The following is an 18,917-nucleotide window of genomic DNA, read 5'->3' as shown; positions in this document are numbered from 1 at the left end:
GGAAATACAAATCGAGAGACCGTGAATCAGACAGATCTGTCTTGCAAGAAATGAAGGACCTCTGGAGGGTAAACCCCAGACGGCAACAACATCTCGGGTGAGTTCACCCCTGAGGAGTTTTCTGCCGCCCTCCGGCACATAAAACCAGGTAAAGCCCCGGGCCCTGACCACCTTTGCCCGGAGTTGATACTCCATGCTGCTGCTTCATTAAAGTCCTGGTTAAAAGACTTCTTTTCCTGCTGTTTCCGCCACCTGAGAAATCCCAGAATCTGGAGAAGAGCCCTTGTGGTTGCAGTTCCTAAGCCGAAGCCCCCAGGGGATCTGAAGAGCTACCCTCCAAACTCACTGCTCTGCGTCCCTTTCAAAATCCTCGAGAGACTCATCTACGGCCGCCCGTGTCGAACCAATAATAGATCCGCAGCTCCCCCGTGAGCAAGCTGGCTTCCGACACGGACGATCAACCGTAGATCAGGTCACACTTATGACCCAAGACATTGGGGACAGTTTTTCGGCTAAGAAGAAGGCTGGCGCCGTGTTTGTTGATCTCACGGCTGCCTATGATACCGTATGGCATAGCGGCCTTACCTGCAAGTTACTCCGTCTGCTTCCTGACAGACACATGGTCCATATGATGATGGAAGTTGTGCAAAACCGCAGTTTTACCCTCACAACTAGTAGCGGTCGTCGAAGTAGACTACTTTGACTTAATAACGGCGTCCCACAGGGCTCAGTCTGGGCTCCTCTCCTGTAGGGAGCTGATGCCAAAACTCTTCGTATAGCTACCCTAGCCCTTGTTCATTCCACCTCTGAGTACTGCGCCCCAGTCTGGTGCCGTAGTTCTCACACCAACCACGTTGATACCGCCATCAATGATGCACTGCATACTGTGACTGGATGCCTGCGTACCACTCCGACGGACTACCTACCCATCCTAGCAGGCATCCAATCTGCTGAGCTACGTCGTAAAGGAGCCACGATTTCTCTTGCTTGCCACGCTCTGGAGCCCGACCATTCCCTCCATGCAACATTCAAGCAACCACCACCTTCAAAGCAGCGGCTGAAATCAAGACGCCCCTTTGTGCCTGCCACACAACTACTATCTAAGAACACAGAAAAACTTGGTTTAAGTGCGGAACACTGGACGAACCACATGTGGAACGTCGTCGCCATTGGGTTTTGTTCGGTCCTGGTCCAAATTGAGACAAAAGCGATTCGCAGAATGCGAGTGTGGTGCCACTGAACAGACCGCAGACCATGTCATCCACCACTGCCTAACCCACCGGCCTCCACACGGGGTAGGCACTTTAACAAGCAGATTTCTAATAAACCACGAACCAATCAGAAGCTACGCTGTTCATGACGTCTTCAAGGTTGCGTCTAGAAAGAATAAAGGAAAAATGCAAATTCTAGCTAAATTAAATCAATGCTTTGCCATCGGTTGACTTGGCGCATTGGGTTAGAGCGGTGGTAGTCATTACATTGACGTGGGTTTGATTCCCACCTCTGCTATAGCTCTTTTTTCTTCTGTAAATACCAAACAAAGTTCAAAGTACCGTAATAATTACATGTAATTCTCTGGCTGAATGCTGGAATGGTCACGATTGGACAGATAACGTAGCATCTCATTGGTTCGTGGTTGGATTGGACAGAAGTCCATGGATTGGATATCTGCATGTTAAAGTGCCTTCCTCCACACGGTGCGCATGGTATGAGGGTCCTGGACGACAAGACTGTTGAGTGGCTGATGATTTCCTGCCCTCCAATCTAGCCTGGAAAGATCTGCTCATACGCCGATGATGAGTAGTTTTTTTGGTAGTTACATTCATGATAGGCCTATCACTAATCAACCTTTATAAAATACTGGCTATTGCCTACCTACCATACTAACCTGTACGAAAAACATCTGGAAAAAAAATCACAAAACAAAATTATGACGTCATTCATGATGCAATGCTGACGTCATATTTGAAGAGGGAATTATTTTAGCATTGGTAATTTATTGTAACCAAAAAAGTAACACCAACAACAAACAAGCGACTACAATAAGAAAAAAACAAGCAAAAAATTAATGTTATGACGTCATTAATAACATAATTTTGGGTGATTTTTATCTCGTGTATTTTGTTGTGGCAGTCAGTCCAAATAAAAAAAAACGTATCTAATTGCATAGAAATGCCGTGAAAAGAGCTCAAAATTGATTTGGGGGGAATCCCCGATTTGGGGGTGATCACGTGGCCCAAAAAGTTGCGGCACCCACTAAAATTGAAGTTAGATTCATCAACTACAAAAAAATGCAAAAAAACAACGTGTAACACGTTTAGCCTAAAGATGTTTGTTTTTGCCCCTAAGGGCCTGCACTATTGCTGTAGGTCCAACTTTCACTTCCATATGACATGACTGGTTTGATGTAACAAGATAGAAGTCTCAGTTTCAATTGTAAATTTATTTCTCTTAAAAATTCCTTGCATTTCCAAAATGACGCTTTTGCTTGACCGATTCTTCTTTTTACATCATTGGTGCATCTTCCATCTTGTGTATTGAGGGACCCTAGGTATGTGTACGTGGTGACCTGATCCAATTAAGTCCAGCAATAGTGACCTGAATTAGTAACTTGAATTCATATTTTATATATAAAATGGGAAGAGATCAAAACAGGTTCACTAAATTATTAAAATTTGGAAGTACATCATAACCTTCAGAGAGAATCAACTTCTGGACTTATCCAAATACCCAGTCATGCAATCAGGCGAGAGATGATCTAATTGAAATCTATCATTCTTTGAACAATAGTCACTTTTTCACACCCAAGAAGCAATCCAACATGAAAAGGCAACAGCAAGTTTTTATGTAAAGAACATTATCAAACAAATTTTTGAGGACATTCATTCTCTAATCAATCAATTAAAAATAGGCTACAACACTTTACCAAATGAAGTTGTGATATCCTAAAACATAAACATTTTCTAACGCACGGTAACTTAGATAATTTGTTTATTACACACCAAGTATAGTATCGATTGGCCATGAGAATAAGTTTTTTTTCCTAATTGCATAATATACTCAGTTGGTTGGTGTGTGGCTTTGTGAACGAAGAAGCTTTAAGATCAAGTGGCGCTGGTTCGACTAGAGATGTGCACTTAAGCAACGCATTCTAAGGACTGCTCTCCATTCAGGGGCACCTAATGGATGGAATAATTCCCCAGCAACCACACTTCAACAATCGGAAACTTCACTCTGTCAATCTCGGTAACCGGCCCTGCGTCAAAAGCTTTTACAAGTGTGCGAAACTACCAGGAATAACCTATCAAGGTTTTGTCAGTTCGAGGTTAAAGATTCAAAACCAACCAACCACATATCTGTTTTTTTGTTGTTTTTGATTACATATTGTTATGACTTATGATTGTCTTTTTTATGTTCAATCAGGGTTCGATCTTAGCGCTGGTCCTCTGGCCAATGTCTAGTGCGAGTTCCCCGCGGACCAGTACGAATCGTTTCGCACTGGTCCGACTGTCCAGTGCGAAAATATCATCGCATTATGTCGTTTGAACGTTTAGTGCGTGGTTCTCGTTTGCGCTTCTATTCAAACAAGAAAACACGTGATCTGTGCGTGTTAAGCCGTAAGAAAAAGGCAGCAACATCACGTGTTAAATCATAAGAAAAAAGCAATCGCAACATCACGTGACGATATTAAATCGAAAGAAAAGGGGAATCGCAACAACACGTGAGCTCTGGTAGCCCAGTAGATTAAATGTCTTGCCTAGATAAACTGTTGTTACTGTTATTGCCATTGTATATTTCCATGTTATTGCCACCATTCATCAGGCCTCGAAATATCCAGCGGTCATGGCGGACATGACCGCCGGAATGAACTCGAATGTCTGTCGAAGCCGACTCATTGGTCGGTCATAAATGACCGCCGCAAAATTCTTGACAAAAATAAAGCTAATGCTGCAAAAATATATTTTAAATTTGAATTGTTACAATTGTTTGTTTAACGCAAAAAAATACGGAGCTGAAACAATAATAGTACAGGCAATTGCTTTAAAGATCACATTAGAGTGGCGTGGTTAACGAGCTGATGGCAAAAGTAGCCATTTTTACATCATTTCAACCCTGTTTTTTTTTTCGCTGACGCTTTTCGGTCATTTGTCCGAAATGACTTGAAAAAATTCGGTCATTTTGTCTGATGAAAATATTTCCTTTCAAGTAGCTGATACAAACCAAAATTTGCACTTCCTGACTAGCTGCAACATAGGCGCCAACTTTTTATGCTGTATTGATGCATAAAACAATAGATGAACTAGCGATCGGCAGCAGGACAACATTTTTTGAATGCAAACCGCAACAGCTTCGCGATAAATAATCACTAGAACGAGTAGGATGCTACAATTCCACACCAAACAAAATCTGTCATTTTTACATTGATTCAACGTCTGACGTTAAATCAATGTAAAAGTGACTGATTTTGTTGCCTGCGACATAGCAAAAATCTACCATTTTGTGTCGATTCAATGTCATCAGATGTTGAATGCACCCAAAAACAACATAATTTGCTACGTAGACGGAGCGTGCGTTTAGCTTTATGCGCTTGCAAACAGACTCGATGTTGCTTTCGAAAGTCGAAACGTCTGCAGTGAATTGTCGCGGCACTCGGCAGTGAATCGCTCGCTGTGAAAATGAACTTGAAGTCTCGGCACGACGTAACCACCAACCAACGCAACAAGGGCTGGTTCAAACCGCATTGCGCACACACGACATAATCAACGCAGTAACGGACTCACACAAACTGCATGGCGCACACACGACCGTTGCCATAGAAACCCGATCAAAGGCGGGGAATATGCGCATCTTTTGTTTCATCTGCAACGCTAAAACAGGTCAGTCATAAAGTTGAAAGCAGGTCAGTCATAAGTTGCGATATTGTAGTCAAAAGGGAGCTATGTCAAGTCGAAAACTTAATCAAACGTCTCTCCGTGCTTCCCACGACAATCTTGTTTTTATCAGTAAACGGGACGGACCAGTGCGATCTCGTGCGGACCAGTGCAAATGGTGAGCCACTGGTCCGGTTGGCCAGTGCGAAAAAAAGTTAAGGTCGACCCCTGTCAATATGTCATCCCACTTCAAAGTTATACTTCCTGTGGCTGAATACATATGTATATCATTATCATATAGCATTCAGTTTAATAGGTGTTAGGTGTAAGATTGTCGGTATATTCACATTATAACATTTACTTGTTGTTAACAAGCATTCTAGTATAGTTTTCAATTGTACAATGTTTGGGAGTGGCTTTCTTGGAAACTTGAATATCGCAACTGGAGTGGGATATAAGTTAATGGAAAGAAGCCAATTGTGTTTAGTTTTGAGCTGTGTCTCTTCTGCTCCAAAACGTTTGAAACACTTGAGCATACATAATGAGGCTCATCAGGAAATATTGCACAAAAAACCTGTTCAACCAAGAAATCCAAAGCGTCTTAGGGTCGGTATTATTGGAATGCCAAATGTAGGAAAGTCCACATTAATAAATTCCTTCATAGAAAAGCAGATTTTGGCAACAGCAAAAAGAATAGACACTACACAGGAAAATGCTCTTGCTGTTTTAACTGATGGTGATGTGCAAATAGAATTTCAGGATACACCTGGCATCCATAACAAAGCAAAAGCCAAGAAGATTTCTGGAAGTTTCCATCAAGCGTATTTACCTGGGCAGTGTATGAATGAGGCAGACTTAGTAATGGTTGTGGTGGATCTTTCTGAACGCAAGACCAGCAGAGGATTTTTACACCCAGAGATTTTATTACATCTTTTAAAGCATCAATCTGTTCCAAGTATCCTTGTGATGAACAAAATTGATAGATTGACAAGAAAGGAAGATGTGTTCTCTTTAACCAACCTTTTGACATCTGGTATTGTTGATGGTGTTGCACTTCCAAAACCTATCAACGAAATGACATTAGAGCCGATTAGTCTTCCAAAAATTGAGAGTAGTGTACTTAAAGCTTTGGACACAACACAGATATTAAATAATCCTAGTGATATCGATCTTGCTAATAAAACTGAAGCAAAAATATTAAATCAATTACGGCATTGTCGCGGTTGGCCACATTTCAAAGAAATTTTTGTTATTTCGGCTTTGAAAGGACAACGAGTTGATAAGTTGAAAACACATTTAATGACAAGGGCTCTATCTCAACCATGGAGATACCATAGTGATGTTGTAACAGACGCAAGTCCTTATGACGTAGTCAAAGGTGCAATGCGCTCATCCCTTCTCGAAAACCTAGCAGAAGAATTGCCATATTATATTGACATTCATATTTCTAACTGGCAAATTGTTAACCACTCTCTTGAAATTGGTATAGATTTATTTTGTAAGAAACGGCGACATGAACGATTTGTACGAAAATCTTCGAAACTGCTTGCTTTCGGCGCTAAACGGCGCTTAAAAGATGTATTTTCCGTGCAGTTCAATATTCATGTATTTGTGTCTACTCTTTGATCTAGTATAATACTTATCACCTGCTCTGACAATCACTAGTTTTCACAGGCCTGTGGAGTCGGAGGGATTTTTGTGTCCGGAGTCATTAAAAAAAGGCCGACTCCGGGAATACCTCTAAATGTACAAATCTGGCAACCCTAAAAATTTCCAGGCATTATCTGCTTTTTCAGAATTTAGCTGATATTTTAAGTGGTCGTCTGACCGTAATCTCAATCCTCACCCCAATCGTAACCCAAACTGTAATTCGCAAAAATGGTCCAATTTAGACTGACAACTGTGACAATGCCCCATAAAAGACGACAATGGGTATTTAGATGTACCGGACTCCTGCTTATACGAAACGATAAACAATGAAAGTTTTGTTTGCAATCTTTCTTTTTTAAATATTGTTTCTTGTTCTCTGTATTGCGCTCTAAATCTTTTCCAGAAAATAGAACTGTTTGTTCAACTTGTCAGATTTTGTGAAAGTCGCCATTTAAAATCGATTACAATTTAAAAAGAAAAAGAGCAAAAATTTAAAATAATCTGATAATGCTGAAGTCGGAGTCTGCCAGTTATAAACTTAATGAGTCGGAGTCGTACATTTTTTCCCAACTCCCAGCCTTGATTTTTTAGACGTTCACAATGTGTCTTTTTGTTCAGCTTAACCTGTTGTATCAAGTAACTTGCCGTTGTACTTCAATGGATAGCCCATACTATAGTCTATTTTGCGTCATATTTGGTATGCTTTATTTTCTATATGCCATAAACCAATCATGTTGTGCTACCTTCAGTAATCTTGTCACAAGCTGCTTAGGCATGAGATGTCACTGTACAATATTGTTGAAAATCAACTGATTTGGCTTTTAATTTTATTCCACCTGGTAGGCTACCCGCACTTTCTCTCCATTTTGTTTTAACAAAGCCTGGTCTTCATCACGAAACATGTAAAAATAAAACATTTTTGGACAATAAAACTAATTGTCACCTTATAGTTTTATCGTTTTTTCAGGGAAGGAGTACGGCGCGAAATCGTTTTTCCAAAAGCCGCTGCAGTGTTTTCATGTTTTTAGTGCAAAATCCACCCAGAGTGGCTCAAATGTTTCATAGTAGGCTACAGTAGCCCCCGCCTATTAAGCTCACCCCGGACCACACGATTCTAGGCTTATTAAACGGAAGTCCGGACCAAATTGGGCTTAAGCGGCGACTACTGTATTTAAAAACTGTTAATATCGGTAGACTGTTGCCGAATTGGGCGTAAAAAGGATATTTTTAACTCAGATCTATTTGTTTTAACCGCACGGAATGTTTTGCGTACGCCACTGGGCCTATCGAAGGCGGTGTGTATATAGCCTACTAGCTTAGTAGAGTGCACAAGCATTTTTCGTGGGTGTCTCCTGTACTTTTCTGGTTGTTCAATTGATTTGGTTTTGAATCTTCACCTTTGGACTGACGAAGCCTTTGATATGCTATTCCTTGCAGTTTCGTATAATTTTAGAGGCTTTGAACCGCTGATGCAGGCCCGGAAGTGTTCTTATCTGCGAATTAGGGTACTCCATCCACTAAATGGCGTACAGTCCTAAAATGCGTTGCTCAAGCGCACACCTTGAGAGCCAAACCAACGCCGCTTGATCCAAACTCGGGAAGTTAGCCACTGAGCTAACGAGGCAGACAGAAGCATTTGTTTCAAGCTATTAGATAGGTGCCACCTTTTAGATGATGTAATGGTATAGAATTTTTGATATCGTACCAAAATTAATTCATTTGTGTCTTCTGCACAGTCTGAAAAACATCAGGTCTGCCATACAATCGCGTCTTATGCGAGCCTGTTGTTCATGCAATACACAAAATGTTAAGAACTCTTCCACGTGTAGGCTATACGTAGCCACACATGTGCGAGTATAACGACATTTACGAAAGTTTACCGGCAAGAAATAGAGAAGCCGTGTGCACAAGTATCTACCGCGTTGGTTCATGATTCAAAAGAAGGATACAAGCTGACTTGCAAGTCAACAAGAGAAAAGAAAACAAAACATAAGCAAATTCTCAAGGTATGCACCTCTCCTGGGCGTCACTATAATAGCATCTGGATCAAACCCGATATTTTGTGAATGGGCGACTGCGGATTATTAATAATACAGAGTTTTTTAACTATTTATAGTGCTAAAAAAATGATAAACCCAAAATAGCTTGCCAAACGCATCTTGGGCGGCTGTGTTTGGTTTCTAGTCCAGCTGCTATTATAGCGACGTCCACGCACCTCCATACATACACAACACCGACTTCCTATCATTTGTGACTTCAAGGGTTAGTCACAATAGAGTCCTACTGGTTCGAACATTCAATTTTGGTCCACATATGATCGTTTTATCCTAGACTTGGACGTAAACGGTAGGCCCTACTTTCTTAAAGTTTTTGAAAAATTTGGCCACTAATAACAAGAAATCGTCTAAAAAATCCCATATTAAGCTTATTAACTTTCTAGCGGTTAAACAAACGTTTCGCGACCGTTTAGTTAATTATTATTAATATAGCTAAAAGCATTTCCTTTTGTAATGTTTCACCACGAAATCAACGTGTTCATTTGCGACCTCGCTAATTTACCTGCACTGATGAGAGTCATCAGTTCAAACCAGTTCAAAATGAGAGTCATCAGTTCAAACCAGTGGGACTCTATGTAGCTAACATTGCATGTTTCCGTCCTCAAGTTAAATTTGATGAGAAGTCAAGTGATGCGTGGAGCCAGTAGCGCTAACAGGGAGTAGTTTTGGACTAATGAAAAGGAAGCTAATGCATACCTTTTCATTTAAGAATAATCAATGCTTAAAAGTGTCAATGTAACTTTTTGAGCAGTAGGAATTTCAACTATTTTCATTAAAAAAAAATAACTTTATTTGGCTAGCCTGGTAACTCTTGGACTGCGGTCACTCTTGGACCGTTACACCGGGCCTAAATTATCCCATCAACGTCCCTGCGTGCAGCTTCATATCATAGAAGCTTTAACTTAAAGCTGCTTTGAAAAAGTGTTGAAAACATTGAATCGCAAAACTGTTTGCAACAAACAAACCAATAGACATAAAATAATCATAAAATTTGCAGTAAAAAAAGTCTTGCACTCGAGACACTCGATTGGCCTCGGAAGCACAAGTGGCTGTGTGAAGTTGTTATTGAAGCACGTGATGTGAGTCATTTGTACAGCGAATAAGTTAACTGAAAAGTAACGAATAGCATCCCAATGAATGTACAAAGTATAAATTGCAAATAAAACAAGAACATGTGGAAAAACACTACTACAGTATATCCTATTTGTAACGGCATGCAATCACAAGAAGAGTCACGATTGATATAAATAATTAAAAAACAAACCCCAGAGGAAATCGAACAAAACATCACCTGGTTTCCGGAGCATTACAAAGAAATGATATGAAAAAACTCCAAAACAAGGGCCGTTTCTCATTCCACTGCTAAGCCGTGCTCAAACTGCTCCAAAATAACCTAGCCAAATGAAGTACAAGGTTGGCAACGATGGCATGAATTTGATAATAAATTTCAACAGCATTGAAGCTTGTAAACGCCCAGACAGCAAAAGCCGTCATTTTTACATTCGAATCAATGGAATATCTTACATACAGTTGATCAGGACAAGCTGTATGGAATAGATAAAGAGCTTGCAATCTGTGTTTCATCAATTGTGGAGTGTTCTTCGGCATGGGTGGATGTGCGTGGAGCTGAAGATGAGACCGATACGTTCTGTGAAGTGTTTTGTTCCATGCTGGGAATGAAGTAGGTGTTCCCTTCTCTGGTAGCGGATAGTTCGAACGAATCTTGTGACTTATTCTCATCAGCACCGCCATGTTGAGCTCCGATAATTACAGTGTCGCGCGAACTTCTAACGGCTTGAGCTGAAAAAGTAACTTGTGGTGGCAGGGTATTGTCACCAGACATAACAGTTGTTGTGGAAGGCGACATGCTTTCTTTTTTGAACTTTTTAGCCACCGGTCCCCCGTGTGTGTGCACCCTCATATGTTTGTCCAAGTGCCAACGGGTAACGAAGAACTTCCCGCAATCTTTGCACATGTCAGCTTCTCCAGTGTGAATCTTTTCGTGTTGTTCTAAGTACCACTTCGTTGCAAAATGCTTGTCGCAGAACTTGCAGTTGTGCGGACGGTCGACTGGCTGAGCTACAGTATTTTGCTGCTGGACATGGGCGATCTGCAGTTGCTGATGGTGCTGAGGAGCGGATTGGACTTGTGTTGGGACTGGGCCGTGCTGTTCTTCTGGGATGCGTATTTGTTGAAGGTTGACTTGCTGTTGAACAGGTGGGTTACTTTGCGGCTGTTGTTGACCTGGGCCCTGGTCCATTCTTTGTTTGTTTTGTTGCAGTTGAGTTTGCTGTTGAATTAGCTGTTGTCCTTGGATCGGAGGTTGAACGAGAGTCTGAAGAAATAAGTAGGAAGATATTCAGAATTTTGCTGATCCCATGACACCGAAAATGTTCCAAAAACAATTTTGTTGGACAATTCTACGTAGCCTCACAATGTTCTGATTACACTGGTCTACAAATTTCAACTTTTTTTTTCAGGTTTGGGTTTTGACAACTGATTTTGGCTAACTTTGGGGCGCTGAATTCGAAAATGAACTCAGATTTTCTCTATCACATCAAGTTTTCTTTCTATCGTTGCCATTATTAATGAAATTGACCAATTTTAACCCTTTTTAGTGCAGTAAAATGTCAAATATAATTATTTTCTGACAGCTATAAACTTTCAAACATAGAGATATTTTTACACTAAATTCATAAATTGGTTCAGATTTCCTTTAAAATAAAAAAAATTCCTGTTATGATAATAATCGTAATAGGACATAGTGGAGATTGGTAGCGTTGAGTTTTTCCATGCTGGCTTGAACTCCCTGTCTTGGCTTCTCAGGCGTTATCTGTGGGTCAGCTGCTATCTCTGTGCAGCAGGGTTACTAGATGTAAATTTGGCAAGGAGCCAACTGCACGTTCAAAAAGGGCCAAAAAAGAGCCAACTTTTTAAACAAGGGGCCAAATTCGTTTATTGCAACAATATAGAAGGGCTTCTTCTAGAAATGGGATTACCACAGTATGATGCAGATGAATGGAGACTTTTCATTGATAGCTCCAAACGAAGTTTGAAGTGTGTTTTACTTCACAATGGTAACGTGTACGGTTCTATTCCGATAGGACATTCGGTGACAATGAAAGAAGAGTATCAGAACATCAAAACCGTTCTTGAAAAGTTAAAGTACCATGAGCATGGTTGGCTCATCTGTGTAGATTTAAAAATGGTGAACTTTTTGCTGGGGCAACAAAGTGGCTACACCAAATACCCATGTTTCCTATGCTACTGGGACAGCAGGGCCAAGGATCAGCACTGGAACAAAGAAGAGTGGCCTCCAAGGCTCACCTTGACACCTGGAGACAAAAATATCATACGCGATCAGTTAGTTGATATCAAAAAGATCCTCTTGCCTCCTCTTCACATCAAATTTGGTCTCATGAAACAATATGTAAAAGCTTTGGATCATGAAGGAGAGTGTTTTAAGTATATATGTTATGCTTTTCCTGGTCTCAGTGAAGAGAAAAAAAGAGCTGGGATTTTCAATGGACCACAAATCAGGCAATTGTTAAAGGATGAAAATTTTGTAAAATCAATGTTGCCATTCGAGGCTAGAGCTTGGAATGCTTTCGGTGCTGTTGTGAGAAATTTTTTGGGAAACAGAAAAGCAGAAAATTATAAAGATCTTTTAAGGGAGCTACTGCTTAGTTTTGAAGATTTGGGATGCAGGATGAGCATCAAAGTTCACTATTTGAAAAGCCATGCAGATGAGTTTCCAGAAAACCTTGAGAAAGTTAGTGAAGAACAGGGTGAACGTTTCCACCAGGATATTAAAATTATGCAGGAACGTTATCAAGGTCGGTGGGATTGTCATGATGGCCGACTATTGTTGTAGTTTTAAAAGAGAAATTCCAGATGCTGCTCATAAAAGAAAGTCCCTCAAAAGAGCCTTTTTAAGCTTATAAGTGAAGAGTTCATATTTATGAAAGCTCTTTTTTTGACTGTTTCTGAACTCGCCCTGCCCAAGTCCCTTTGAGTCAATCTTTATTTTGGCACTTTGCTATTTCTGTGTGTGTCTTCAGAATTTCTGCACTCCATTGGAATGTCTATGTGCATATTGTGTGAACTGTAGGCTATAATTCAGAAAATACCTTGTCACTGTCCTATCGACATGTTCGTCAGCATAATGTAGCGCTTGATGTTATTATGGTTGCTCTTTTGCATGCCTATTTTTTATTCCAAGGCATGAAATTTTAATAAAGACAACGCAAATTTGTGTGAATATAATATAGAATGCTTGTTTGTTAATCAAAGCTAGATTATTGCAGGTAATACAGTGTTTATTGCATCAGAATTCCTTGTTTTGACAACAGAGGGGGGGCAAAAATTGATTTTTTTCAAAAATTAGGGATATTTCATATCTCAAAAACGTGATGTGATAGAGAAAATCTGAGTTCATTTTCGAATTCAGCGCCCCAAAATTAGCTAAAATCAGTTGTCAAAACCCAAACCTGAAATTTTGTGTAGACCAGTGTTATTGCACAAAAACAAAACAAAAAAAACTGACAATAAAGTCAAATATGAAAACTTACAACTTGGGGAAGAGACGCCATCACAGGCGTCATTAGTCCGGTCAGTTGAGTACCGGAAGAACATATCTGCATAGGCTGACCGGTAATGGTAGCAACCGTGGGCATGGTGGGCAAAAGGTTGTGTCCTACTGGATCACATCGGGTTGACATTTGCTTGTTGCAGAATTTGCATACATGGAAAGGCGTCGTAGGCTGCTCGATCAGAAGCATCGTCTGATAAATCAAGCACAAAAAGGTTATTAAAATCACTTCAAGCAGTCGCGGATGGAAACAAGTCTTCTGGTGAAATGGAACCCACAAGAGGACAAAACACGCAGTACACTGTGTCAGGTGCAGTTTTAGGCCTGATTATCAGATATATATATAATTAATTACTATATCAGTTTGGGATCAGAATATCACTTCTAGCACTTGGATCGGGATCCAAGCGCAGCCCAAGAGCATTTTCTCTTTCCCAGAAAGCAGGCCGCTCTCTGCTGATATGTCAACAAACGGGGCTGTCCAACTACAACACGATGTTCTGTCATTGGACGCCCTAAGATTAGTCAGAACCGCCATGTTGCGTTGGGTGACGACAGTTGTCGTATGTGGGGTGGTGAAAAAAAAGGGGGGTCAGGGTCATGTTGTTTGAAGATCCTCAACTACTGCACTTTATGAAGATGAAATTGGCTTTACGAAAAAAACATGTGATTGTATATTACAAACAATATGGCCTATTACTTATACATTACATATCTTGCAGCTTGTCACATAACTTTTTGTACACCGTAGGTAGGCTACAGTTTATGCATTGACAATTTCGTATAAGTGATAGCACAAACAAAGAGATTACCTGTTGAGGCATCAGCTGCTGCTGTTGCTGCTGTGTATTTTGTATATTGTTGGTTTGAATTTGATTTGTTTGCTGCACTTGCTGGATGTTTCGCTGCTGTTGTACGATCTGGTGTTGAATCTGTTGATGTTGCTGCTGTTGAGTTTGTTGTTGCGGTTGTTGAATGATCATTTGCTGGGGAGCAGGTTGGGCTTGGCCAGAAGTGTTATCAGTGATTGTTGCGATCTGTAAACAAAAACATGTTAGCAAACTGTGCTGAAGACTACAGGGCACATGATAAAACCTTTGATTGAATGATTAAATTTCATAAGCTTGCGGTTTGAAGATATGGTTTGACACCTTTGAACAGTACTGATTTTCATATTGAAAATAATTCAAAAGAAACCCAGGATATTGGCTAAATGTTGCTCATTGTGAAGGCATTTTACTACCAACTCTCAATTAAATTTTATAGGTTACTACTGGTATTATAAGATTTAAAAATGGTAATACAATAACAGGACGATATTTGTAATGAAATAATTGAAATTACCCCGATAACATTTTACGTGCCTGCACTGTTTGTTGTGGTTTGATTTGAGTAGTGATTTGTTGTTGTTGTTGCTGAGTAGGCTGTTGCTGCTGTTGGGAATTTTGGTCTTGGCTGCTAGATGAGTTTTCTTGGACTCTTGCACAAATCTTCTCATGCCGGATTGCATTGTACTTTGAACTGAAGTAATTTGAACAAAAACGACAGTATCTGCAAATAAAATATTTTGGAATTTCAACTTGTGCCATTGAGAAATGGTGACCATTCTAGGTCAGACTGAACCAAAAAAAATGTTTGGACCCCTGCTTCTTTTCATCACCTGAAGACTGAAGAGTATTCTTCAAGTTTTTCTGTGTAGCTTGATGGTGATGGTATGTTGCCAGAGAAAAATCATTAACAACACTAATGATTGTAATGTTTCTTGTAGAAAAATCTAGTATATGTTTTTTTTGTGGGTTTAAATAGGGGTTTTTACAAGGTTTAAAAAGAGTATGGATTGGGCAATGAAAAAGGAGCCTATGCCAGGGGGTAAGAAGGTGGTGGGTTAGGGGGTCTGGTGACCCCATATTTTTTTTAGTTGAATCTGACCTGGAATGGTCACCATTTCTCAATGGCACAAGTTGAAATTCCAAAATAAGGGGGAAATGATGCACCCTATTATGAACTCTTTTTTAGGCTAGGTTTACTTTTGTGTGTTGGTGTGAATTTTGTTAAGCATGGTCAACAAACAGAAACAAAATATATGATAACCAAGAAAGAGAATGCCTGAGCTTCTTGAACATATCTGTTTTCCTGAAACTGATAAATTTTTGCAACATTTATGCTGTTCAAGAAATCCATGCAGACATGCATGAAAGCCTGGGCTTGTTCCAAATGTGACATTAGAAGGAGACAATGCTACAGCTTAATCAACTAGCCAGGACAACAATAAACAAACTTGTCTGAAGACAAGGTCACATGGCAAACATTAATTAATGCATCAAGAAAAGCAGTTAGGATAAACTGACCTCTCAGGTTTTCCAGGAGGATTAGATGAGACGACTGTAGAAAGCATTCCATTTGCAACTGATAGAGGCACCACAATGGGGTCATTGGCTTTGTGAAATAACCGCTCATGGCGAATTGCATTCCATTTCGTACTAAACTCCTTTGCACAAAACTTGCAAATATGCACCCGGCGACCATGAGAATGTTGTGGCACGTTGACAACATTGCGAGTTGTGGCAGCGACAGCATTCGCATTCTGTGCCATAAAATATAGTTATCATAGCTGCCACTTTTTATGTTTAAATATTGAAAAACAGTCAACAATAATGGCACCTATTACCAGTAACGTTTGTGTAATTTCTACTTACATACACAACTATTAGTGAAGACTACATTACATAGTAACTGCAGCATCCATGCGATTTTAAACAACAGTTCAACAAATCTATATCATACTAAACTTTCATAAATGCAGCTCATATACGCTTGAAAGTTAGTCAAAAATTATTTTAAAATGGTAAATAAAACTAACAAGATCAATGGTACTTAATAATTAATTTGTCCCAATAAGGTATGATATATACATTGCAAATTAAGCACAAGCAAGTTGAGTAAAGGTATGCTTTTACATGAACTTACTACATACTTTGCATTTTTTTAAGTGTCGTGTTAGACTGTCTTGAGCTGAAAACTCAACTTGACAGAACATGCATTGGTATTCTTTGCTTTCTACAGGTGCAGCAACTACCAGCTGCTGTACTGATGATGTGCTTGACGGTGTATTGAGTTTGCAAATCTTTTCATGACGAGATGCATTAAATCTAAAAATGTCAGCATATTAGTAAGTTTTAGTGTAATGAAACTTATATAGCTCATATAAATTTCCACTTTTTTTGTTACAAAAGTTTAATTTTAAGTTGAAATGGGTCAAGATAAAATGTATGGATGGCTTACAGATGTTAGTGTCAAACAGAACAGCAGAGAAAAACATTTTTGTCAATTATAACCATTATAAAAGTTCACATTTTTAATGAAGCAAACGACACTTGCAGGTTTTAATCCACCTACTCTACACATAATTTTTATCATTTATATAGAAAACCTGATGCATTAAAACTTACAAATCCCAAGTAAAGTCATACAACACTTCTAGTTTATAGTGAACAAATTATACCTGGAACTAAACTTTTTGTTGCAAAATGTACAATTCTGTGTTTTAGACATAGAAGTGGCGTTATTGTTGACTGGTTCCGGTGCTCGCACAGGAGTAAGATTGACAATTTGTCCACCTGTGACTAGCTGCTGCATATTTGGTTGGGAGACCTGTTGCACAGGTGGTGGTAATATTAATGTACTGTGCAAAGAAGGAACCATAGATAAAGCAGATTGTGAATTTGCATGAGTTGCTATTGGTGGATTCAAGCTAACAGTAAAAACACCAGTTTGACTTGGATTAGCAAGCATCATGAGAAACTTGGAAATTCAATTGCAAAAGCGGCAAGAAATATCCCTATGTGCTGGCAACCAATAAATGCAGCTGAAATTATAACATTGCCTAACTGCCTAAGATGTTTCTGAAAAAGTGTGTTATGGAAGATTTAAATAAAACAGATATGTTAATTACAACTCAAACTACTGTACACTGTTTAGCAATGGAACCTAAACATTTTTTTTTTAAACTGGGGTGGAGCAATTTTATAGGCCTACAAGAATTAAATTCATTTGAAGGATTGTGTTCAAAATAACAAATGAGGCAGAGATTTATGCAAGAATTCAAAAACTTAAAATCAAAATTACTGTGTCCCCTCAATTGTGTTCAAATAGCCCTTTTACAAATGTGTGTGTTAGTCAATCTTGACAACTGCTATCAAAACTAATCCATTTGTTTACATTTTTCGTTCTCTGGTTAATTTATCCCGCAATTGTGTAATAACAGCACGTGGAGAAGATAGTGACAAGTAAACAGACTAAAATGAGCAACTTTCTTCATTAGCGAGAAAAACCCTCTTACACTGTTATTTCCTTTTTATTTCTTGGCCTCCCACAGCTAGTTTCTTTGTGTAAAGCTCACAAAAACGCCAGGCGAAATCCCTGGCTCTGATTGGTCGGTTTGATCATCACGAACAAACGACAGTTGTGCCTGTGCTCGTAAATCTTCTTTCACAAACGCATCATGAGAAAGGAGAAAAGGCTTCCCAACAATTTATTGTGGTTCTAGTTTTGATAAATAAGTTTTGTAAACCTGAATAGAATTTTTTTGAATGGGAAGCGTCAACATTTTGAATAATTTTAGCTTAAAAATTTGCAAAATGCAAGTAAAATGTAAACTTATTTTGTCGTGATGTCTCTGCGGAAATGGATCGCTGTGCTAGCCTTCTCTGGAACTATAGCTTTACTGCCTTTCAATACCTTTGTCACACCAAAAAAATATAATTAAACGCGCTTCTGATCAAGAAAATGTTAAATATCGACTTGAGACGTAGTTAACTGCATTTTAACTCTCCTTATTAACTAGGAAATCTTGAGGAGAAAACGTACATAAAAGAAATACATTTCAACTTCTCCGTGAAAATGCGCAAAATGGCGTAGCTCGAAAAAGAGAAGTAAGTTGATCAGTCATCCGTGACGTGTGGTAACCGCATTACACATGTGCAAAAATTAAATTTTTGAAACAGAAGTGTATGTGCCACAGCTACATAGCATCTGAAATACAAAAAAATGGTTGGTTTTAATCTTTATCATCGGACAAACAAAGCCTTTGATAGGTTATTCCTGGTTGTTTCGCATACTTGTAAAGGCTCTTGACACAAGGTGGGTAGAGTGAAGGCTCCGATTTTTTTTTGTCGTTACTTGAGAGATATTCCATTCACTAGGTACCGCTGAATGGAGAGCTGTCTTGAAATGTGTTGCGCAAGCGCATACCCCGAGAGCCAAATCCACGTCGCGTGATCAATCAACCAAAATAACAAATCTCACTATCATAAAGTGTAACAACTCTTGCAATTGAAAGAACAGTATAGTACCGTATGATTAAAAACTGACCCAGGCCCGTAACTAGGGGGGGGCAAGGGGGCGAAGCCCCCCTACAAAACTGTTGGCCCCCCCTGGGGAAAAAATCATGTTAATTAGCTCTGTTCGCTGACTTTTCAGTTTTATACCCGATTTTCTTGTGATGTTTAATTGTAAACATTGTGTGTTTAATGGTGTGGTCGAATGTTGTGTTGGACAGACTCGAGATTTATTGTTGGTTAGATCCAGAGTAAGCTACACCAGTTTCCAACTGAGCTAAGCAGTGTGACAGCCGATCAGTCCCCAGAATACTGTGCAGAAAGTTGACTGCCAAATACACGCCTTACTGATTTGTGATTTCCTAGTGATGGAAGAGTTAGCCTACTATACTAGTTGCTGTATGAATGAAAG

At 39.5% G+C, this 18,917-nt stretch overlaps 2 protein-coding genes across 2 annotated transcripts; one reads left to right on the top strand and one right to left on the bottom strand.

Moving 5' to 3' along the window:
* The first annotated feature begins 4,868 nt into the window (after positions 1-4,868).
* LOC145766909 (GTPase Era, mitochondrial-like) lies at positions 4,869-7,447 on the top strand. Its single transcript, XM_082578615.1, has one exon. The coding sequence runs from the start codon at positions 5,274-5,276 to the stop codon at positions 6,495-6,497; it is 1,224 nt and encodes a 407-aa protein (XP_082434741.1). The 5' UTR covers positions 4,869-5,273; the 3' UTR covers positions 6,498-7,447.
* A 2,050-nt stretch (positions 7,448-9,497) lies between these two features.
* Positions 9,498-16,990, bottom strand: LOC145766412 (uncharacterized). The gene is made up of 7 exons (XM_082578119.1): positions 16,672-16,990; positions 16,144-16,318; positions 15,518-15,753; positions 14,534-14,720; positions 13,982-14,206; positions 13,150-13,362; positions 9,498-10,913 (listed from the first exon to the last, which is right to left on the bottom strand). Exons 1-7 carry the CDS (start codon positions 16,962-16,964, stop codon positions 10,113-10,115), a joined length of 2,130 nt encoding a protein of 709 aa, XP_082434245.1. The 5' UTR covers positions 16,965-16,990; the 3' UTR covers positions 9,498-10,112.
* Between the last annotated feature and the right edge of the window lie 1,927 nt (positions 16,991-18,917).

This window comes from Aplidium turbinatum, chromosome 3 (assembly GCF_918807975.1).
Source record: "Aplidium turbinatum chromosome 3, kaAplTurb1.1, whole genome shotgun sequence".
NCBI lineage: Eukaryota > Metazoa > Chordata > Ascidiacea > Aplousobranchia > Polyclinidae > Aplidium > Aplidium turbinatum.
Note: the sequence above shows the minus strand (reverse complement) of the source record. Positions and strands in the feature narration are given on the sequence as shown.